We start from the raw sequence: 22,652 nt of genomic DNA, 5'->3' as shown, positions 1-22,652 counted from the left end.
AGGGCTCAGCCTGTGCTGGGTGGGCTCTTGAGCAATAAATTTCCCATCCCAGTTAATTGATTTAAGGCACAGCAAATGAACCACGTGAGGCCTGGGCCAGCTGAGGCTGTGCTGACATCCCAGCTAGTGCAAAAAAACACCAAGAGAGAGACATTAAACCTTCTCACCCGCTTCGTTTCAGGCACCAGGTCATCCTTCATCCTCCTCTTGGTCCAGTCCTTGGCCAGCTCATCCTCTGCTATCTCCTGAAGGTGGAACACAGCCACCTGGGCTGACGTCCGACGGATGCGGCCGCTCGGGGTCCTCTCGAAGTCTTCCACAGGGCCAGGCTCTGGCTTCACCTCTGGCTCCTCTGGAGGCTGCAAGAGAGACTGAGTGAGGCTGAGGGGGAAGCAGTGAGCTCTGCAGCTCCAAGATGGACATCACAGGATAGTCTGGATTGGGTTGGAAGAGACCTTAAAGATCATCCAGCTCCAACCTCCCTGCCATGGGCATGGACACCTCTCACTAGCTGAAAGCTGCTCAAGGCCTCATCCAACCTGGCCTCAAATACCTCCAGGGAGGGGACACCCACAGCTTCTGATCCAATCCAGGCCAGGATGCTGCTGGCCTTCTTGGCCACCTGGGTAGACTGCTGGCTCATGTTCACATGGCTGCCAACCACCAAGGCTGGTGAGGGGCTTGGAGCACAGCCCTGTGAAGAGAGGCTGAGGAAGCTGGGGGTGTGCAGCCTGCAGCAGAGGAGGCTCAGGGCAGAGCTCACTGATGTCTACAACTACCTGAAAGGAGTTTGTAGTCAGGTGGGGTTGGGCTCTGCTGCCAGGCAAGAGGACACAGCCTCAAGCTGTGCCAGGGCATGTTCAGGCTGGATGTTAGGAAGAAGCTCTTTGCAGGAAGAGTGATTGGCACTGGAATGAGCTGCCCAGGGAGGTGGTGGGGTGCCCATCCCTGGAGGTGTTTAGGGGGAGGCTGGATGAGACACTCAGTACCATGGCTTAGTGAATTAGAAGGTGTTAGGTGATAGGTTGGACTCGATGATCTCAAAGGTCTTTTCCACCCTGACTGATTCTGTGATTCTCTGCCGGGCATTTTCCAGCCGCTCTGCTCCGAGCCTGGAGCACTGCGTGGGGTTACTGTGACCTAAACGCAGGACTCAGCACTTGGCTTTATTAAGCCTCTGCTTATGCAGACCTCTCTGCAGAGCCTCCCTGCCCTCCAGCAGCTCAACAATCCCTCTCAGTCTCACGCCAGCTGCAGGGGGCCGCAGCCTCTCCCCTCCCCAGCACCGCACAGCCCAGCGCCCACGTGTGGCGCCGCAAGGAGGAGACCCCCGGCGCGATCTTTGCACCTGCCTTGCCCGGCTCGGCCCTGCCCGGCTCTGTCTTGCCCGCGGGCTCAGCGGCTCTGCAGTCCCCCCCAGGGAGGGCTGGCCCCGCTCCTTGGGCCGTGGAGGTGTCCGGGGGGCTCACCGGGGCCGCGTGTTCTGACCGCACGTGGTAGTCGTGCCCAGCCTTGGACTTGTACTTCTTGCCGCAGTGTGGGCAGCTGAAGACAGGCTTGTCGGCCTCTGCCAGCTGCTTGCCACACCGCTTCTGGTGGTACTGGTAGCCCATCAGGCTGGAGAAGTTGGCCACGCAGCCCTGCAGAGGTGGGGAGAAGGAAGAGGTTAAGGAGGGCTGCAGTGTCCAGTCCCCATGGCCAAATGGTCAGGACGCGGTCGCTCCCGGCAGGAACCGAGCAGCAGAGCAGCTCCATCAGCCTGCCCCCTCCAAGCAATGGGGACTCACCCTCCAGCCTCTGCCCCCCAAAAGCTGCACACAAGCACCATAGGAATATGTCCTGAGGAGCAGAGCAGCTCCATCAGCCTGTCCCCTCCAAGCAATGGGGACTCACCCTCCAGCCCCTGCCCCCAAAGGCTGCACACAAGCACCATAGGAATGTGTCCTGAGCAGCAGAGTAGCTCCATCAGCCTGTCCCCTCCAAGCAATGGGGACTCACCCTCCAGCCCCTGCCCCCAAAGGCTGCACACAAGCACCATAGGAATGTGTCCTGAGGAGCAGAGCAGCTCCATCAGCCTGTCCCCTCCAAGCAATGGGGACTCACCCTCCAGCCCCTGCCCCCAAAAGCTGCACACAAGCACCACGGTGCCACAGAGTGATGGGAGGAGCAGTCTCCATCCTTGGTGTGACCTACCCCAACACACTGACAGCTCTCTAGACAGATGGACACAGGGCAGGCAGTGGAGGGTAAGGAGGCACTGTCTGTGTGGGCAGCAAAGCAGCCACAGGCACAACCTCTGCCACACTCCCTGGTACCTGTTTGTGGCTTGCCACAGTTTCTTGGTGTGCTTTGGTTTAATTTTAGACTGTGCCCAGGACAGCAGCAGCTGGGCCCTTTCCTGAGTTCAGGAGACAGAACCTGCCCACCAGAACCCCCCACCCTGCCCTACACCCACTGGGACAGCCCAGAGCCAGCTGGATGGGCAGGGTCAGAAAAGCCAAGTGTGTGCCAAGGGATGCTTGGAGGAGGCACATCCTGCACTGGGGCTTGCTCCCAGGATGAGAAACAGGAATCCTTCTCTTACCTCATTGGGGCATTTCAGTTTCCCCATCTGCTTTAGCACCTTCCTCAGCCTTTCCCTCTCCTCCTGCTCACCAAGTCCAGAGGTTTCCACAGGAACAGGCTGGAAAGATGGAAGTGACAAAAGTGACAGAGTCAACCGTTTCCTCATGTCCTCTGTGCTGGGAGTGGGAGGTGAATCATTGCTACACAGTGGCTGGGGGAACCTCTCTGCATCTCCCACTGCCTTCACCCTTAGGTGCCAGATCTGCACCTCTCCTTGTGCCTCTCCTATGGCTGCACCCAAAGGGGCAGCTGAGAGAGCCAGGAGGAGTTCCTGCATGGAGCAGTCACCAGCCAGGGTGAAGAGCAGGAAATTGATGCCCAAGTGAAAGACAAGCCAAAAGCAGGCAGAAATGTGGTTATGCCTCGCCCTGCTCTCCTGGAGAAGTACACCCCCAGAGTTTTAAGAGCAGCATCTCAATTGGTGCCTGATGGATTCTGTTCAGGATCAATGTTGTAGCTACTTCTCACACAGTTGGTGGGGAGCTGAAGACTGGGCTTTGAGGTTGGTGCCAGGCAGAACCCATCCAGCCTGGATCTGTGGGCACAGTTGGGAGGCAGAGCTTCAGCACTCAAAACCCCACCTCACCACACTCACTGCATCTTCCCCTACTCTGGGAGTGAGTGAGCTCCTGATTCACTTCCTCAGCCCTCTGCTCTACTTTCCAGGATCAGTGTGAGCCTAACTAGCTGCCCAAGGAGGAATAGCTCTGCCCAGCAGGGAAGGGGGAAAAGTCATCACCTGCACTAAGCAGCATGTGAAATGCTGCAAAGATCAGAGAGTGGTTTGGATTGGAAGGGACCTTAAAGATCATCCAGTTCCAATCCCCTGCTGGGGGCAGGGACACCTTCTACTAGTCCAGGTCACTCAAGGCCTCATCCAGCCTGGCCTTGAACACCTCCAGGGAGCCCATCCACGACCTCCTTGGGCAACCTGTTCACCAGCCCCTCACTCTAAACAATTTCTCTCTCATCTCCAGTTTAAATCTGCCCTCTTCCTGCTCAAAGCTGTTCCTCCTCATCCTGTCACTCCCAGCCCTTATCAAAAGTCCCTCCCCAACTCTCCTGCAGCCTCCTTCAGGCACCAGAAGGTTGCTCCAAGGTCTCCCTGAAATCCTCTCTTATCCAGGCTGAACAGCCCAAACTCTCCCAGCCCATCCCCATAGGGAGCTGCTGCAGCTCTCTGATCATCAGAGGACTGCTGCAGATGATGCTGTGAATCCCTCCTCGACAAAGACAAAGGAAAGTGAGCTGCTGACTGCTTCACCCACAGCATCAAGAGATGAGGAGCAAGCCAGGAGCAGCTCAGCTCTTACCTTGCTGACATGTTCAGCCATGGTGTGGTAATTCAGCCCAGCCTTGGACTTGAACTGCTTTTTGCAGTGCTGACACTTCAAGGCATCCTGCAGCTGGAAGAATTAAAGACAGGTCAGTGTGGAGGCCACAGCCCTGCTGCTCCTTCTTCCAAGGGCTGCTGCTGCTTGTCGGTGAGCCCCGTGGGCAGCTCTTGCTGCAGCAGTACCCAGGGGTGGCAGCCAGCAGGCAGTGCAGCATCCCTGTCCTCATCCCAATCCCAGCCTGCAGCTCTGAGTTCCCCCTCTGTCATCCTGGATGCTGTTATTAAACCCACATGGCCCAGCTTTTGCAAGACATTCCCAATGGATGTAGATTTAGAGCCTCACCAGCTGGAAACATCTGGACCTGGTGTCTTAATCTTCCTGTTCAAGAGTCAGAGAAGAGAAGCAGCTTTGATTTCCAGTATGTCCCAGACTGGGCTCTGCTGCCCCACTCACTGGGAGAGATGCTGGTGGACAATGAGCTTTCTGATGTCTGAGCTGGTTGAAACTGACACTCTGCTGGACATGACCACAGCAGAAGACTTCCCAACTCACTGCTCTGCTGCATGACCCAACTTGGCCTCCTGAGTGGCTGAGGAGATGTGTTAAATGCACACATCGAGGTAGAGGGGGAGTCTGCAGAGTGACTAAGCAGACTGAGACTTGTTCTGGGGCAGCTACCAGAACTGACTGACTCAGGAGGTGCTCTGGGCACCAGGAGACAGGATGTCTCCACAGGGAGCCGGTGCCTGGATGGCTGGGGCTGTTCCTGCTCCTCCTGCCTGGCTGCTGCTCCACCTTCATCACTTCCCCTTCACTCAAGCCTGGACTAGAAGCTGGAGAGGGAATGAAGATGGAGCTGCAAATCCCTTTTCATCTTGGAGCTCTGGGGAAATGAAGAATAAACTCACTGCAGCCAGTTAGGGGTTAGTGTTCTTGCAGACCCAAGTGTTTGATCCTAACAAGGTGGATGCTAAAGCCTCATCAGAGGCCAAGGGCAGCTAATATGGGGGTTACTCCTCCAGGAACAGGCCATGTCCACACTCCAACGAGCCCTCACCCAGAATGCTGTGAGGATATATCTGCCCTTGTCTCCTTCAGGCTCAAGCATGTTGCCTCCATCCCCATCCCTTGTTGCCTTTCCAAACCCAGAGGAAACGGGGCAGACAAGCAAGGAAAGGAGAAACAACAGTTTCTGTTGGTTTAGAAGAGAGGCAGGAACCTGCACATCCTTTTCCCATTGTAGAGCTAAGACAGACTTCAGTCATCAAAGCAGAGAGAGAGTTGAGAAGGTGCCTGCACTGCAGGGTCACTTCTGATGGGGGTGTCTTAGCAAGACCTTGCTAAGGACATGCCACAGGTTCATAGAATTAGAGGATCACAGAACGGGTTGGGTTGGAAAGGACCTTAAAGATCATCTAGCCCCAGTCCCCACCTTGCCGTGGGCAGGGACACCTCCCACTAGATCAGGTTGCTCAGGGAAGGCTTCATCCAAGGAGGAGGCATCTACATCCTCCCTGGGGTGCCCAGAGATTTCATCTCCAAGATGAAATGTGGAAGGAGGTCACAAAGACAGAGCTTGGGGACTGTCCTCCCTGAGCCACAGGCTGCTCTGGCAGGGATGCTGCAAAGCACTCCAGCCCCTGCAGCAGCACAAGGATTGTCTCTCCTAGGGGAGGGTGACAAAATACCCATTCCTTGGGCTGGAGCCTCAGCTGAACACCCACTGATCCATATAGAGCAGGGAAACCACTCCTGGATGCTCTGGCAGATCCTGCTGGATAGGCTGGTTGGCCATGCAGCCCACCTGCAGCCAGCCTGGCTTGGGAGATGCTCCAAAGCACAGATCTGAGCAGGGATGGCCAAGATCCTCACTGCACTGGAGCCAGGAGGATGTCAGGGGAGGCATGATTCTGCTGGGCATCAATGCAGCGTGGGGTTTGAACGGGAGAAGAGCCTCCCACAGCTGTCTGAGCAGCAAGGCAAAGGCTGAGGAGGCATTTACAGAAGATGAATGTGGAAGCAAAGCTGAGCCACACATTTTCAAAGCAGGAGGCATCAATCCCACGTTGGCTTTCTGTGACAACAGCTCTACACTGTGACTGGTGAGGGATGAAGACACAATCCCACGCTCTGATGGATGGTGGTGTGGCAGACAGACCATTTTTCACTGCACCACTGTGTCCTGACATCCTGCCTGAGCACACCCAAGCTCAGGGTCTCCCCAAGACGTGCTCTCATTCAACCACAGCTTCTCTGGCTTGATGCAAAGCACAGCACACAGCAAAACCCCACAGCCAGCACTCCAGGGCAGGCCAGATTAGAGACAACCCCAGCCTTAAAACTATTTGTTTAGCTACTAGAAACACTCAACCCTGCTGGAAACACTGGGGCAAGGGGCCCAGATCACAAAGGGATCCAGAATGGCTGAGAATTAGGTGTCCAAACCCTTCTGAAGTGATGTGTGGCAGTCAGCTTTCTGAGGACTAGCAAGAGCATGATCAGACACAGCCCAGAACTGCCTTTAGGAGCACCAAAAAGCATTTATGAGTGGCTCATGTCCATATTCATTTCCCTCCCAAATCCCTGTGTGAGTGATGGAACAAAGCAAGCCCTTACTTTCTGGCAGACATCCATGTGCTTTTTGAGCCCCACAATAGTTTTCCTGGTTATAACACTGCAGTTTGGGCAGGAGACTTCTCCCTTCTCACTGATTTCCCTCTGCCATTGGTCCTCAGGGTTTGCTGGTGAAGAAGAGGAGAGGAGAGAGGTGTTAGACCCAGCTGCAGAGATCACAACCTGCCCGAGACAGGACAGGACAGGGCAGGGCAGGGCAGGGCAGGACAGGGCTGTCCTAAGCCTTGCTTTGCTATGTTGAAAAGCACTACAGTGGGAAGAGCTCCTGATGTTGAAAACAGAGAAATATTTGCCACAGGCCAAGCCCAAAGTGGACACAAAAACCAGGCAGGCACTTGGAGCTTTGCCTGCACCACAGCTCCTGCAGCTGCCTGAGCAAACTGGGTCACTGGGCCACTTGATGTGGAGTTGCCTGACCTGGAGGCACCTCAGGGACTCAAAAAGAGGGAGGCTTTCACAGATCCATAGAACACCTGGTTGGAAAGGATCTCAAGGATCATCTAATCCAACCTTTCAGAGTAAGAATATAGTTTAAGTGAGATGGCTCAGCACCCTCTCAAGCTGGCCCTTGAAACTGTTTCAGCTTTCCAAGCCTGCTGGTATCCTTCACACTAAGGGGGTTAAAACATACTGATGGTCTTGGCCACCTCATCTTGCCCTGGTTGGAACAACTCCCCCCATGGCCAAAAGAAACAATCAGTGGGAGTGAAACAAAGGTAAGCATCTCGATTCCATCCGGATGCACTCCTGGAAAGCCTCCCTGGCACTCCCCTTTCAGGCAGACACACAGGCAGCCAGGGGAGTGCTGCCTTCCAGGCCTCTGTTTATTTGAATGGCTGTGACCAGCTTAAAAACAAACACCCAAACATCCAAAAGAAGAGATCTGTGGGGCCAAAACCTGCTCCCAGGCCTGGAGCTCATGCTGTGTTCTCAGCAGAGCAGCAGTGGGCTTCCAGCAAGGGAAAGCCAGCCTGAATCAAAGCCACCAAGTCTGTTTATTTGGATGGTTTTGCATGGCTGTGAGATCTGAGAGTGGTTTATTTGAATTTGAAAGCAGTGCAAAGCATTGCAGCTGTGTTTATCTCACACATCCTGCGTTCCTCCTGCTGTCAGAGCTCTTAAGGAAAGTCAGCAACCTGCACCAGGGTGCAGGCTGCACCTCAGAGGCTTGGAAAGACAGAATCGTGCCCAGTTATGCACTGGTAACATTCATGGAGATGGTGTTAGGAAACCACCAACATCTCTTTACCATCTTTATCAATGACCTGGTGAAGGGATCAAGGGGTACCCTCAGGAATTTTGCAGGGAACATCAAGTTCTGTGGGTGCTGATCTGCTGGAGGACAGGGAGGTTCTACAGAGGGGTCTTGCCAGGCTGGATGGATGGGCTGAGGCCAGTGGGATGAGGTTCAACAAGGTCAAGTGCTGGGTCCTGTACGAGTCACAACGACTTGGGGCAGAGTGGCTGGAAACTGCCCAGCAGAGAAGGACCTGGGGGTGTTGATCAACAGCCAGCTAAAGATGAGCCAGGCTGTGCCCAGGTGGCAAAGGCCACCAGCATCCTGGCTTGGATCAGCAATGGTGTGGGCAGCAGGAGCAGGGCAGAGATTGTTCTGTACTAGGCACTGGTAAGGCCACACCTCAAATCCTGGGTTTAGTTTTGGGTCCCTCACTCCAAGAAGGACATTGAGGGGCTGGAGTAGGCCCAGAGAAGGAAGATGGGGAAGGGTCTGGAGAACAGGGTTTGGGAGGAGCAGCTGAGGGAGCTGGAGGTGTTCTGCCTGGAAAAGAGGAGGCTGAGGGGAGAGTTTTTGGCTCTCCACAGCTCCATGAAAGGAGGCTGGAGCCAGGTAGGGGTTGGTCTTTTTTGACATACAAGTGAGAGGACAGAGGAAATGGCCTCAAGTTGCCCCAGGGGCAAGTTTAGGTTGGACATGAGGAACAATTTCTTCCCCAAAAAGATTGTCAAGGCCTGGCCCAAGCTGCCCAGGGCAGTGGTGGAGCCTCCATCCCTGGAGAGGTTTCAAAGTGTGGCAATGTGGTGCTGGGGGCTATGGTTTAGTGGTGCCCTGGGAGCTAAGCAGCACCCAGAGCTGCTGCCTGTGCTTTGCCTCCACGAGCCTCACCTGCTGGCAGGTGCACAGCTGTTTCCTTCTTCACACTGGCTCCTGGAGACTTCTTTTTCAGCTCCTCTGTGCTGGTGTTCCCCTCCAACTTCTTGGCTCGATGAGCTTTTGCCTTGTCCTCTGCTTTGACAAGACCTGGAGACAGAGAGGGCTTCAGTCTGGAGAGAAGACTCCAAGGTGACCTTAGTGTGGCCTTTCAGTACCTTAAGGGGGCTACAAGAAAGCTGGGAAGAGACTTTTTAGGGTGCCAGGCAGGGATAGGACTGGGGGGAATGGAACAAAGCTGCAAATGGGGAGATTCAGACTGGATGTTAGGAAGAAGTTGTTCAGCATGAGGGTGGTGGTGAGAGGCTGGAATGGGTTGCCCAGAGAGGTGGTGGAAGCCTCATCCCTGGAGGTGTTTCAGGCCAGGCTGGATGAGGCCGTGGGCAGCCTGATCTAGCATGAGGTGTCCCTGCCCATGGCAGGGAGGGTGGAACTGGCTGATCCTTGTGGTCCCTTCTAACTCTGACTGATTCTATGACTCCATAGAAACATCATGATAAAGTAGGGCAGGATGCTTCTGGCAAGACAGAGCATGGAGGAGACAGGCTGGGGAGGAAATAAAAGGGCATTGTGCAAGAAAAAGAGGAATTGGAACAGCAAGTTCAGGACGTAAGAGATGTTCCTACTGCTGCTGCACTGGAGAGGCTGCCTGAGTGCTTACAGCAAGGAACATCTGGGCTGATGTAAGCAACTGAAAACGTGGCCTGCAGATGATGTGGTGGAAAGGCTGGTGAAGAGAGGAGGGGGCTCACCCACCCCCAAACACACCAGCAGGGCAGCCCCGTGCCTGTGCTCCCACAGGAGGTGCTGAAGGCAGCATGGTGAGGGCCAGGGGCAGATCCAGACCTGCCCCACGAGGTCCACATTCCCCTGAACTCGTGAGTTGTGACCCTGCAAACCCCGAGTGTGGTCCCTGTGTCCTTGGGGAGCAAAGTGTCATGTTGAACCCAGGGGGCAGGCAGGCAACCTCCTGCCCCAGCTGCATTCTGCAGTGGAGGCAGTGAGCCACCAGCTTATTCCTGAGGAATCCACAGTAAAAGTCTCAGCCCACAGCAGTGCCTCTGTGAAGTTCAAGGAAAACAACCCCAGACTCAGTAGGAGAAAGGAAATCAGAGACCAGATCTAGACTGCTCTTTTGTGTTTAGTTCCCTCCAAGCCATTAGTGCCTCTCCCCTGAGTGCTTCTCCTACTGGAAGGTGCTGCCCACAGTGCCTGGAAATCCACTTTTTATTTCCCTGATGGAACTTATTTCACAGCCAGCCAGAATCCAGGATGCTCCAGGTCAACTCCAGGCCTCCTTCCTCCTTTCTAGCCCAGCTGGGTGTATTTATGAAGCACAGCCACAGTCCCACTGGTTTGCCAGGCTGAAGGAGCCAGCTCCTGAGGTTCCTCTCAGGAAATATCCCAGTGATGTGCCTCTTCCTCCTTAAACTCATTCCTTGACTGAGGGTGATTAGCACTGGAGTCAAGATGTGAGGGCTGGCTGCATCACCCAGCAGCAATCCTCAGTGCCACTGGGAACACCCTGGCATCCCAGAGTGGTGGTGAGATGCCACTTCCAATGGCTTCCTTGTGTCAGGAGCTCATCCCTCTTGTGTTACAGTTGGAGGTACCCAGATCCATCCCTCTCTTCCCCCATTTCCCAGTGACTGTTAGCAGTGCCAGCTCTGCTGCTGCCTCAACAGATCCTCCAGCACGACATGCCCAGGATCTGGGTGTCCATGTATTGTCACCAGAGGGATGTCTCTTGGGGAATGGGCTTCCCTGAGGTGCCCCAGAGAAGTTCCAACCCTAGAGCTGCCCAGAGCTGTCCCTGGATTACCTTTCAGTCCAAAGGTGCCCGAGATGGAAGGCTGCTCCCCGGTAAACTTCTTAGGAGTTTTCTGTTTCCTTCCTGACTCAAAAGAGAGAAACAAAGAGAGAGATTTGGTCAAATAACTGTACTGCCAGGGGAGCTTCAGCAGTCCTAGGGCATGGGCTGGGCACAGTCCCATGTCAGCAGTGATCACCTCAAGGAGGTCTTTGCAGGGGCTGTCAAATGAAGCACCCACCCACCAGGCATGGCCAGGAGGCTGCTCCCCATCCCACAAAGCCAGGGAAAATCCAGGGAGAAATCAAGGAGTGGAAGTGCTGCAGGGAACTGAACTTGTTTCCCAGCCTATATGCCCTACAGAAGCACCTCTGTCACAGGTACAACTGGATTCTAACTGCCAGTGGAGCTGCAAAGAACCTGGGGCAGAGGAAATTCAGAGAGAGACTGGCAGCAGCGCTGGTTGGAGCAGAGCCTCTCCTTGAGGGACCTGGAGCAAAGGAGACTGAGGGGAGAGCTTCTGGCTCTCTGCAGAAAGGAGGATGGAGCCAGGTGGGGGTTGGTCTCCTTTCCCAAGGAACAGCACAAGAGAAAATGGCCTCAAGTTGCCCCAGCAGAGGTCTAGGTTGGCCATGAGGAACAATTTCTTCCACTTGAGGGTTGCCAAGGTCTGGCTCAGGCTGCACAGGGAACCCCCAGGGCAGTGGTGGAGTTCCCATCCCCAGAGGGCTTTCAAAGCCATGCAGATGTGGTGCTGAGGACCACAGCTGAGGACCACAGCTCAGTGGTGCCCTGGCAGTGCTGGGTTCATGGTTGGACTCCAAGACCTCAAAGACCTTTCCCAGCCAAAAGCACTCTGTGATTCCGAGGGACACCTAGGAAGCGGCGTAGCCTCGGGCTCTAATCTTACTGTGCTTCATCCTCTCGGGGTCTTCCTCCTGCAGCAAGGCCTGGCTGCCCCGTTGCTGCATGGCATCCTTGCCACTAGAGGACCTGGCCGTGGGGGTGGCAGCTGCCATGGCCTCGGCAGCAGCGATCTGGAACTCCTTGCTCTCGCGGCTCTCCGCCGGGCATTCGCCATTCTCGGCGTGCTGCTGGCCCGCGGCCCTCTCCGTCTTTGCCTGTTTGGGATGGATGGTGGGGCAAGCTGAACTCTCAGCAGCTCTAGGGCAAAGCACAGAGGGCTTGTTTAAAGAGGGGCTGTTAGACCAACGTCCTCACACCTCTCCTCCCTTCGGACGGTGGGGCCGGAGGCGGGGCGGGCACCTCGCCCTTCCCCCCGCCAGCCGTGCCGGTGCCACCGCCGCGCAGCCCAGCCCGCAGCCCGCTACCTTTTCTTGCCACTGCTCTTCCCGATGGCCTTGGGCACTTTGTTTTCTGCTTTGCTGGTTGGCACTGGCCTGTCCAAGTGATTCCAGAGCCGGTGCTTCTCCAGCTGGGTTTTGGAGGTGAAGGCAGCTTCGCAGTACAAGCAGGAGTAGGTCAGCTTCTCGGAGATGGCACCCTGGGAGCAGCAGGGAGAGGTGGGTGAGCATGGACACCACAGCATGCCAGGGACAGGCTTTGTCTGATGCAGGCAAGAACACAAACCGTGTGCAGCACCCTTCTGCCCTTCCAAATGAATCCCAATGGACCATGAACCCACCAGGAGCCCAGATGAAGGGACCCTACCTCAGTGTCCACACCTCACTGACTGCTCCTGGGGTCCATAAAGAACAGGGCTGGTGAGGAGCAGCTGAGGGAACTGGAAGTGTTTAGTCTGGGAAAGAAGGGGCTGAGAGAAGACCTCATTGCTCTCTGCAGCTCCCTGAAAGGAACTTGGAGTGCAGCAAGGGTTGGTCTCTTATCACTAGTGTCAGGTGATAGAACGAGTGAGACCCCACCTGGAGTACTGCATCCAGTTCTGGAGCCACTATTACAAAAGGGCTGTGGATGTGCTGGAGAGTGTCCAGAGCAGGGCCAGGAGGATGCTCAGAGGGCTGCAGCAGCTCTGCTGTGAGCACAGACTGAAAGAGTTGGGGCTGTGCAGGCTGCAGAAGAGGAGGCTCCCAGGTGACCTTCTTGTGGCCTGCCAGGATCTGAAGTGGGCTACAAAAAAGCTGGGGAGGGACTTTTTAGGATATTAGGTAGTGCCAGGACTGGGGGGAGTGGAGCAAAGCTGGAGGTGGGGAGAGTGAGGCTGGAGGTGAGGAGGAAGTTGTTGAGCAGGAGAGTGGTGAGAGGCTGGAATGAGTTGCCCAGGGAGGTGGTTGAGGCCCCATGGCTGGAGGTGTTTAAGGCCAGGCTAGATGAGGCTCTGACCATCCTGCTCTAGGGTAGGGTGTCCCTGGGCATGGCAAGGGGGTTGGGACTGGCTGCTCCTTGTGCTCCCTTCCAACCCTGCCTGATTCTATGATTCTATGAATGCGAGGAATTGGCCTGAAATTGTGCCAGGGCAGGATTAGGTTGAAAGTCAGGAGCAATTTTTTTGCTGCAAGAGTGGTCAGAGATTGGCACAGGCTGCCCAAGGAGGTGGTGGAGTGCCCATCCCTGGAGGTGTTCATGAAACCTGTGGCCATGGCACTCCGGAACATGGTTTAGTGGCCACAATGGTCTTAGCTTGAAGGTTGGGCTTGAAGGTCTTTGAGGGCTTTTCCAGCCCAAACAATTCTATGACTCTATCCGTGCTCATCTCATTTGAACCTCCTGGGGCTTTCCTAGGGTTTAAGACTTGAGAGGTTTTTACCCTGGAGATGGTATTTAATGCAGAGAAGAGATGGCTTAGGATCACAGGATGTTAGGGGCTGGAAGGGACCCAAAGAGATCATCGAGTCCAACGCCCCTGCCAGAGCAGGACCATACAATCTAGTGCAGGTCACACAGGAATGCATCCAGATGGGCCTTGAAAGTCTCCAGAGAAGGAGATTCCACAATCTCTTTATTCTAGCCCATTCTAGTGCTCTGTGACCCTTAAAGCAAACAAGTTCCCCCTTGTGTTGAGGTGGAACCTCCTGTGCTGCAGCTTATATCTTGTCCTATTTCAGGGAGCAAGTGAGCAGAGCCTGTTCCCCCACTCCTGAGCCCCAGCCCTCAGATATTGAGAAACATTGATTAAAATCCCCTCTCAGACTTCTCTCCTCCAGACTAAACAGCCCCAGCTCCCTCAGCCTCTCCTCATAAGGATGTGTTCCAGTCCCCTCCTCATCCTCAGGGCATCTAATTTCAGACTCCCATCCCTTGAATAGAATTATAGTGAATATGGAGCCAGATTTTTCTCCATGATGCATACAAAAAAAAAACCCCAAACCCACAAACTACAATCTCAAGTTATAATAAAAAGGACATTTCAACTTTATAGTAGGGAAAAACATTCTGAGTGGGCAATGTAAGGACTGGCAGTCCTGTGGGCTCCTTACCCCCTGGCAGCGCTGATAGTGGTACTTCAAGCCATAAATGCTGGGGAACTCCAGCCAGCAGCCTGAGTTGGGGCATTTTACCCTGGAGTGGGCTTTGAATTCATCCTTCCACTGGTTCATCAGGGTTAGCTGGGAACAGGAGACATAAGACACAGCTGAGTGAAAAGCATGACAGGCTTGGGTGTGTGCCAGCGCATCCCCAAGGCAGGTTGGGAGGGCACATGGGACCTCTGATCACTCCTGCCCACCCTTTCTCACCAAGCAGCTACAAAGTGGACCCTGGGGCTGTGTTTCAGCACAGAGATGCTCCCTCCAGCAGATGCCACAGGGCTCTCTAGGCTCAGTGATTCCTCGTGGGGATTTACCTTGCTGTATCTCCCAGGGCACACACACACACACAGTGTTCCCAGCCAGGCTGGGGAATAAATCAGGCCAGAAGTTGCCTGGGTGATTTAACCACCCCACATTTCATCCAGTCACTAAATCACCCCCTGCTCGTGCTGCCATGACAAACTGCTCTGTGTGGTGTCCACGCTGCCATGTGGGAATTAAACTGCACAACTCTGTGGGGAATAAATCACCTCCTGGCTGGAGCTGTTGGATCATTAGCCAGACCCTAGGTGGCTGTGAAAGAATCCAGCTCGTCTAGGCATGGGCCTTGGAAGGGGAGGTTTGGGTGGGTTTGCTCCCTAAGCAGGGCTCTGGAAGATGCTGGCTGCCTGCATGGAGGGGATTGAGGGGCCAGGATCTTGCTGAGCAGCTCTGAAGATTACAGCAGGTTGAACCCACAGAGTGGGGCTGGCTGGAGCGTGTGGTGCAGCAAGGTGTGGAGGGCAAGGCAGAGGCAGCGTGGCAGGGAGGGCGTCAGGGAGCCGGGAGCGTGGGGCCTTACTGGGATGTCTTTCAGTGCCTGGTTCTCAGCCTTGGGTCGTCCTTTCTTCCTGCCTTCACTTCTGTCACTGGTTGCATTGCCTACAAACAGACACAGAGCATGTCACCAGAGCAGCCACCAGCAAGCTCAGCTCCACCCCAGGTCAGCCTCAGGCCCTAAGGCGAGGAGAGGTTTGGAAGCTTGGCCCCAAATCATGCCAGTTCTGGAGCAACACATGAACTGCAGCTGCAGATCTTGCACCTCAAGGGACTCCACAAACGAGGAGTTTATGAAAATCCACCAAATGGTAAAGGATTTGCACCAAAAGCTTACAGCACTGCAGTGCAGAGGGTCCCAACTGGTTTGGGCTGGCAGGGGCCAGTCCAACCCCTCTGCAGTCAGCAGGGACATCTGCACCTGGAGCAGGTTGCTCAGAGCCCCAGACAACCTGAGCTGCAGTGGTGCCAGGGATGGGGCAGCTCTCACCTCTCTGGGCAGCCTGGGCCAGGATCTCACCACCTTTAGTATAACAAAATTCTCCCTTCTGTCTGCTTGCTGCTTTCTCTGGTTTTCATCTTTTCACCCAAGCACTTCAGAGTACTCCAAATTCTCAATGCCCCCCAGCAGCACATCCTTGCCACTTCAGGCAGCTCTCCCTGGTTGATTCTCATGTCCAGGGTTATGACTCCCACAGAAGCTCAGCTGAAAGCTCTCATCCCCTCTTCACAACCTGCACAAGTTTCCAGATGTTTCAGGGACTTTTATTTGATGCCAACCAGATGAGCTGCCAGCCTAGCCATCCCTCACCGATCAGCTGCCAGATGGGCACAGTGAGGACAGGCATGAGAGGAGCAGAAAGCATCTCCTCTCCCAACAACCTCCTCTCTCTCCTCCATCCCACAACCATCAGCTGTGCAAATCTCTGATCCTTGTCTCCTAGCAGAAGACATGAACCCAGAAGTGCATTAGGATGATGGACTTGAGGCTTCTCTGCACCAAGACCTGGCTTGGAAAGGATGCTCCCTGTGCCTGCCAGGCTGCTGCATCCAAGGGGAAGCAGCTAAGTGACAGCAGCACAAGTCCCTGCCTCTCCAGTCTGGTGAATCCTGCAGACCTCTCCACCTCCAGCACCTTCCCAGGGAGAATAACCAAAGATCTTCATCACAGAGCATCCCTCACTGCACTTCATCACTTTCAGTCCTTCCAAACCAGAAGAAGTGGGTATAAAAAAATGGATTTTCCACTTTGGAAGGTGCTGGTAAGATGTGGTGTAAAGATGAGCACTCTCCTGCACCCTAACCCTAACCCTGCAGTCAGCAGTTCATTTCCCTTAGCAGTGACTAAGACCCCTCTGCTGGTAGTTATGGCTTCTAACTCCTCAAGGGAAGTGTGACACCTGGGCAGCATTTAGGACACACAGAGTCTGGGGGGCTTGCTCTGAGGTACATCTCTGGGGTCTGACCCTCAGCTGGAGTGCAAACCTCCCTCAGTGTCCTCAGCTGCTCTGCTGTTAGCAAGGGAAAGGCAGTGAGAGCTTCACCACGCTCACAGAAGGGATATGCCCAGTGTAAGAAGACAGGATTAAAAACCATGCCCTTGGGCCTGGAGGTTGCTGGTTAGAGCAATCAGCTATCCATCAGTGACAGCCCTCGGCAAGAGGGCCCCCTGGGGCTCATCGGCTCCCACAGCTCCATCCCAGGGGCTCTGCCTCTGCTGGCAGCAGATGGGCTGCACTCACTGAAGCCTTTCCCTCCTTTGATGGAGCACTCAGCCACCAACACAGCCCAGCAGCCAGACACCCACCTCATTAAGCCTCTCATGCCTCTCAGAAGGGAAAGGCTACCTCCAGCATTTCCCTCCCCTTCCCAGGCACCTGCTCTCTGCAGCTCTGGAGGGTATGGGGCTGTTTTGGCCTACCTGAGGGTCAAAACAAGGAGCCAAGGCACAGAGACCTGATGCATTCACCCCCCTTTGCTCTGGCAGCCACTTCCCAACCCCTCATAAGAGCACAGATCTTGTGAAGAGCAGCTGAGGGAGCTGGGGATATTCAGTCTGGTTAAAAAGAGGCTGAGGGGAGACCTTTTGGCTCTCTATGACACCCTGAAAGGAGGCTGGAGCCAGTCAATGGTTGGGCTCTTGAAGAAGCAGCCTCAAATTCTCCTGGGGAAGGTTTAGGTTAGACATGAGAAACACTTTTTTCCAGGCTGCCCAGGCCAGTGGTGGAGTCCCCATCCCTGGAGGGGTTTCCAAGCTGTGGAGATGTGCTGCTGAGGCCCAGGGTTTAGTGCTGACCTGGCTGTGCTGGGTTAAGGCTTGGACTCAACAACCTCAAAGGTCTCTTCCAACCAAAACGACTCCACGATTCCCCAACCCCCTTAAGCTTACCTCACCCACCCCATCCCTTTCCAGGGTAAACAAATCCCAGTTCCTTACCAAGCTTGGGCAGTTCTGCAGGTGGATTTATCCTGGTCTCTGTCCTTTCCTTGCTGGCAGTGGGTTTGGTAGAACCTCCAGTTTTCCTTCCACCTTTACAGGCATAGGAGGAGGAATCCGCCATCTCTGAAAGAAGCAGGGGCAGATGTTAGCATTCAGCAACCCCTGCTGAAAGCAAAAGGAGAGAGAGGAGTTAGGCAGCCACAAAGAGAAGGGATGAAGATGAGTTTCTGAGCCATCATCCTCCAGTTGAGCAACACCACCTGCGGTGGTGTTGCTCAACTGGAGGATGAAGGCTCAGAAGGAGCTGCTTCCATCACAGGCTGCTTTCCCCTCCAACTGAGTTGACTTTGCCTAAAGAAAGCAGCAAATAAATATGGATTTTCCTCCCTCCCTCTCCATTTATTTCTGGATTTTCATTGAAAACACCAAAAAAGGCAAATAAAAAAACCCCCTCACCCCCTCCACCAGAAACTCAGAGGATTTTAATGAACAGATGTAGTGATAAATTTCCAATTTTCCTTATTAATGGGAAGCTGTTCTAAGTGGAGAATTGTTAATGTTATCTGTAGTTTCCTCCCCCCCCCCCCTTCCCTCCCCTCCCCATTAATAATTCAATTTGGCTTCTCTATAAATAATGAGCATCAGGAATTATTCCAGGAGATTTCATCTTGTTCCTGATGGAAGAGGGAAAAAGGAGATCTCCCTCTGCTTTGGTGGTGTCAGGGTGAGGTTTGTGGCATAGCTGGCCCTGACCCAGGTTTTATAGATTCATAGAATGGGGTGGGTTGGAAGGGACCTTCAAGCTCAGCCAGTTCCAACATCCCTGCCATGGGCAGGGACACCTCCCACTAGCCCTGGGTTGCTCAAGGTCTCACCCAGCCTGGCCTTGAACATCTCCAGGCAGGGAGCATCCACAGCCTCCCCCTGGGCAACCTGTGCCAGGGTCTCCCCACTCTCACTGCAAAGAATTTCTTCCTAATCTCCAGCCTAAATCAGACTGTTAGGAGTTGGAAGGGACCTCAAAAGATCATCCAGTCCAATCCCCACCCTGCCAGAGCAGGACCACCTAGAGCAGAGCAGGACCACCTAGAGCAGGTCACACAGGAACACATCCAGGCAGGGTTTGAATGTCCCCAGTGAAGAAGACTCCTCAGCCTGTTTGGGCAGCCTGCTAAATCTGCTGCCCTCCAACTTCAATCCACTCCCACTCCTCCTGTCACTACAAGCTTTTCTAAGAGCCTCTTCCTCCCCTTCTGTCACATCTGGGGACAGGGCCTGCTTGCACCAGCAGATGCTCATCTGTGGTCCCAAGGGAAAGGAGTCCTACAAACCTCCTCAATGAGAGCACCAGGCCCTTAGGAGGTGATGCCCTGGACCACCATCACCTACCTAGAGACCCTGGTGAGGACATGATGCTTAGGCTCAGCCAGGCACTGGCAGTGTGACTGAGGGAATGACAGAACTGTTTGGGTTGGCAAAACCCTCTAAGATCATCGAGCCCAACCACCACCATGGCCACTAAACCATGTCCTCAAGTGCCATGGCCACACGTTTCTTGAACACCTCCAGGGATGGGGACTCCACCATCTCCCTGGGCAGCCTGTGCCAATGCCTGGAAATGGCAGCTGATGCCTTCTTCACCTTTGCTCAACACTTCTCTCTATCCCCCTCCCTGCCCCCTCCCCCAGCTTTTTTAACACAGATTCAACTTGTCAGCCCTGAGTCCTCCCACGAGACCACGTTTAGCATCGTTTGACTCAGCAAGAGTTGATGCTCTCAGCATCCTGGCTCACCCTGCTTGCCCTCCTGCTCAGAGGGACAGCACAGGTCAGGGCAGCACCTCCCATGTGCCCAGCTTGTTGGCTGTTCCATCACAGAATCACAGAATCAGTTAGGGTTGGAAGGGACCTCAATGATCATACAGTTCTAACCCCCTGGACATGGGCAGGGACACCTCACACTGGATCAGCCTGGCCAGGCTCATCCAGCCTGGCCTTAAACACCTCCAGGGATGAGGATTCCACCACCTCCCTGGGCAATCTGCTCCAGGCTCTCACCACCCTCAGCCTGAACAACTTCTTCCTAACATCCAGTCTGAATCTCCCCATTTGCAGCTTTGTTCCATTCCCCTCAGTCCTATCCCTACCTGACAGCCCAAAAAGTCCCTCCCCAGCTTTCTTATAGCCCTTTTCAGGTACTAAAAGGTCACAATAAGGTCACCTGGGAGCCTTCTCCTCTCCAGACTGCACAGCCCCAACACCCTCAGTCCCTCCTCATCAGCACGGGAGACAGCAGGGTCCAGCAGCCCTTCCCAAGGTGCCCCCGTGTGGGACAGGGCAGTGCTGCTCGCACGCAGCCCAGATGCTCTGAGACGTGGCCCAAGCTTCCAGCATGTGTTTGGCTGGGGCCACGACTGTGGCTGCTCGCACGGACACAAAGGTTAATCGGATCAAGTGGGAAATTCCAGCCTTGGCAGCGGGTTCCCTGGCACTTGGTGCTGAACGCAGGGATAGTGTATTCGGCTAATTGGGGCTCTTTCGGTGGCAGACCTTGGGGAGAAGCTACAGCCTGACCGCCAGGGGCTCCTTCCTGGGGACAGCTGCTCCTCAGAGCAGGCACACAGAGGGGTCCCTGCAGCCCCTTCCTAAACGGCTGCTCTGCTCTCACTCACATGGGCACTGCTGCTGCCCCCAAACCTCTGGGGCTCAATGTGTCAGCCCCTTCCTCCCTGTGCTGCCTGCAGCACGTCTGCTCCTCTCAGCCATTCTCACTCAAGCTGCTCCAAGCAAACAGAAGCCTCATCAAGGCCCAGCAAAGCAAAAGCATCAGATGACACCAACCCCACACTTCACAACTGGGTGTGAACCAAGGGGGGAATCCCACACAACTGACACCTTTAACCAGCTTGGGCTTCCCACAAGCCTGCTGCAGCTTCACCCCTTGGACCAGCCACAGATCCCAGCAGAAGGCAGGGATGAGCAGCCCCCACACCAAATGGCACCCACCAGCACGGGCAGGGCTGCCATCAGGCAGGTGACAGACCACAAAACTTCCATCTCTGCCGTGCAGGGCAGCTTGAGGACAACTCAGGAAGGGCAATGCACAGGGCAGACCCCACCAACAGCCAGACTGCCACCTCCTGCTTGCTGAGCAACTCTGTGGCACCAAACCAGGGGAGCTGGGGCAGAGCTGAGCATCACTCCTCGATGCTCCCTTTCCAAACCCATCACTACAGAATCGTTTTGGTTGGAAAAGACCTTTAAGAGCTATGCTCAAGGTGTCCATCCCATCCCTCCTAAACATTTCTTCTCCCCTTAACACATCTGTCCCCTCAAAGGGATCCTTTCTGGCCACCCTAGTTGGTTTTAGACACCTTTTCTTATTCCACACTAAATAGTACTTCAGGATTTTTCTTTTCCCTAATTTTTTTGGCTAAAGAATAAATATGCCATAAATGACTTCGTGAGAGTCAAACTCCACTCCCTGGACACTGATACAAGCCCAGGGATCCCAGAGGAATTGCCCCAGGGTCAGAAAGCAGGAATCAGCCCATTGTGTTGTCTGTGATGTCCAAACTTCTCAGTCATCTTTGAGTGACACACTCAGAAACCAGGCAGCAGCCTGCTCCCTTCCATGCTTTTGATGTGTTTTGGTGGAAAGGCTTCAGCAAGTGGCAGCAGAAGTGATCAGCAGGTCTTGCCTGCTGGCAGAGCTTGGATGTGGCATGGAAAGGTCAGGGCTGGCAGTGCCTTTGCTGCTGATGTCTCCAGCTCGGCTTTAGGTACCTTTTGGGAAGTCTGTGGCAGCATTTTCCAAGTATCCCACTCCATCTCCAGAAAGAAACCAAACCCTGTTCACATGGGAGTCAGTGTGGGATGAGTGGAGTTGAGCTGGCAGCACCTGGAGCAGATTCAAGGAGCAAGCTCCTGGCTGCAGGAAGCAGGGAGCAAAGGCTCCATGTGCTCCCCAGCAGCCCTGCCCAGCCATGCCCTGCTCTGCTGGGTTCCACAGAGGACACCAACATCCCAACCACCTGTCACCCCAGCAGCTCCTTTCCCTCTGGCACAGACCCCTCCCGAGGAGCTGCCAGGCTCTGCAGGCTGGGCACAGCCTAGGAACTGGGCACACACTAGAAAAGGGGGAATAATTCCACATTTAAATGCCTGTCTGTGACTTTGACAGAATCTGCAGGGCCCAGGGGTGGCTGCGGCACTCTCAGCCCCACAGCAGCCTCGTGGCCACCAGGGAGAAAGTCGCCCGTGGGTCCGGGCCACAGATTCTCCTGCCTTGGTCCCACAGTGATGGATGCAAGCACCAACCTGGCACCATCATCCATCGACCTGCTCCACCTTCCACTGACCTGCTCCAGCACCCATCGACCTGGCACCATCACCCATCGACCTGCTCCATCACCTATCAACCTGCTCTATCACTCACCAACCTGGCACCATCACCCATTGACCTGCTCCATTACCCATCAACCTGCTCTATCACTCACCAACCTGGCACCATCATCCATTGACCTGATCCATCACCCATCGACCTGCTCCATCACCCATCAATCTGGCACCATCACCCATTGACCTGCTCCATCACCCATCAACCTGCTCTATCACCCAGGAACCATCACCCATCAACCTGGCACCATCATCCATCGACCTGTTCCATCACCCATTGACCTGGCACCATCACTCATTGATCTGCTCCATCACCCATCAACCTGGCACCATCACCCATTGACCTGCTCCATCACCCATCAATCTGGCACCATCACCCATTGACCTGCTCCATCACCCATCAACCTGGCACCATCACCCATCGACCTGCTCCATCACCCAGGAACCATCACCCATCAACCTGGCACCATCACCCATCGACCTGCTTCACCACTCACTGACCTGCTCCATCACCCATCAATCTGGCACCATCACCCATTGACCTGCTCCATCACCCATCAATCTGGCACCATCACCCATTGACCTGCTCCATCACCCATCAACCTGCTTCATCACCCAGGAACTATCACCCATCAACCTGGCACCATCACCCATCGACCTGCTTCACCACTCGCTGACCTGCTCCATCACCCATCGACCTGACACCATCACCCATTGACCTGCTCCATCACCTATCAACCTGCTCTATCACTCATCAACCTGGCACCATCACCCATCGACCTGCCCCTTCACCCAGGAACCATCACCCATCAACCTGGCACCATCACCCATCGACCTGCTTCACCACTCGCTGACCTGCTCCATCACCCATCGACCTGACACCATCACCCATTGACCTGCTCCATCACCTATCAACCTGCTCTATCACTCATCAACCTGGCACCATCACCCATTGACCTGCCCCTTCACCCAGGAAC

General features: G+C 54.7%; 1 protein-coding gene across 2 annotated transcripts in view; it reads right to left on the bottom strand.

Moving 5' to 3' along the window:
* Positions 1-22,652, bottom strand: part of ZNF512B (zinc finger protein 512B) — a 41,067-nt gene that overhangs the window by 16,956 nt on the left and 1,459 nt on the right. The window contains exons 2-13 of one of the 2 annotated variants that reach the window (XM_064167468.1): positions 17,276-17,401; positions 14,864-14,943; positions 13,972-14,100; positions 11,908-12,080; positions 11,487-11,740; positions 10,589-10,660; positions 8,722-8,856; positions 6,579-6,703; positions 3,939-4,031; positions 2,585-2,683; positions 1,470-1,640; positions 168-359 (exon numbers count right to left, since the gene is read on the bottom strand). In XM_064167468.1, the coding sequence (XP_064023538.1) occupies positions 168-359; positions 1,470-1,640; positions 2,585-2,683; positions 3,939-4,031; positions 6,579-6,703; positions 8,722-8,856; positions 10,589-10,660; positions 11,487-11,740; positions 11,908-12,080; positions 13,972-14,100; positions 14,864-14,943; positions 17,276-17,399 (1,647 nt within the window). In that variant the 5' untranslated portion in view covers positions 17,400-17,401. Of the gene's footprint in view, positions 1-167; positions 360-1,352; positions 1,641-2,584; positions 2,684-3,938; positions 4,032-6,578; positions 6,704-8,721; positions 8,857-10,588; positions 10,661-11,486; positions 11,741-11,907; positions 12,081-13,971; positions 14,101-14,863; positions 14,944-17,275; positions 17,402-22,652 lie in introns of both variants that reach the window. The other variant, XM_064167467.1, reaches the window with a different exon arrangement.

Source organism: Pogoniulus pusillus, chromosome 29, assembly GCF_015220805.1.
Source record: "Pogoniulus pusillus isolate bPogPus1 chromosome 29, bPogPus1.pri, whole genome shotgun sequence".
NCBI lineage: Eukaryota > Metazoa > Chordata > Aves > Piciformes > Lybiidae > Pogoniulus > Pogoniulus pusillus.
The sequence above is the reverse complement of the archived record's forward strand: the minus strand, read 5'-3'. Positions and strand labels throughout refer to the sequence as shown.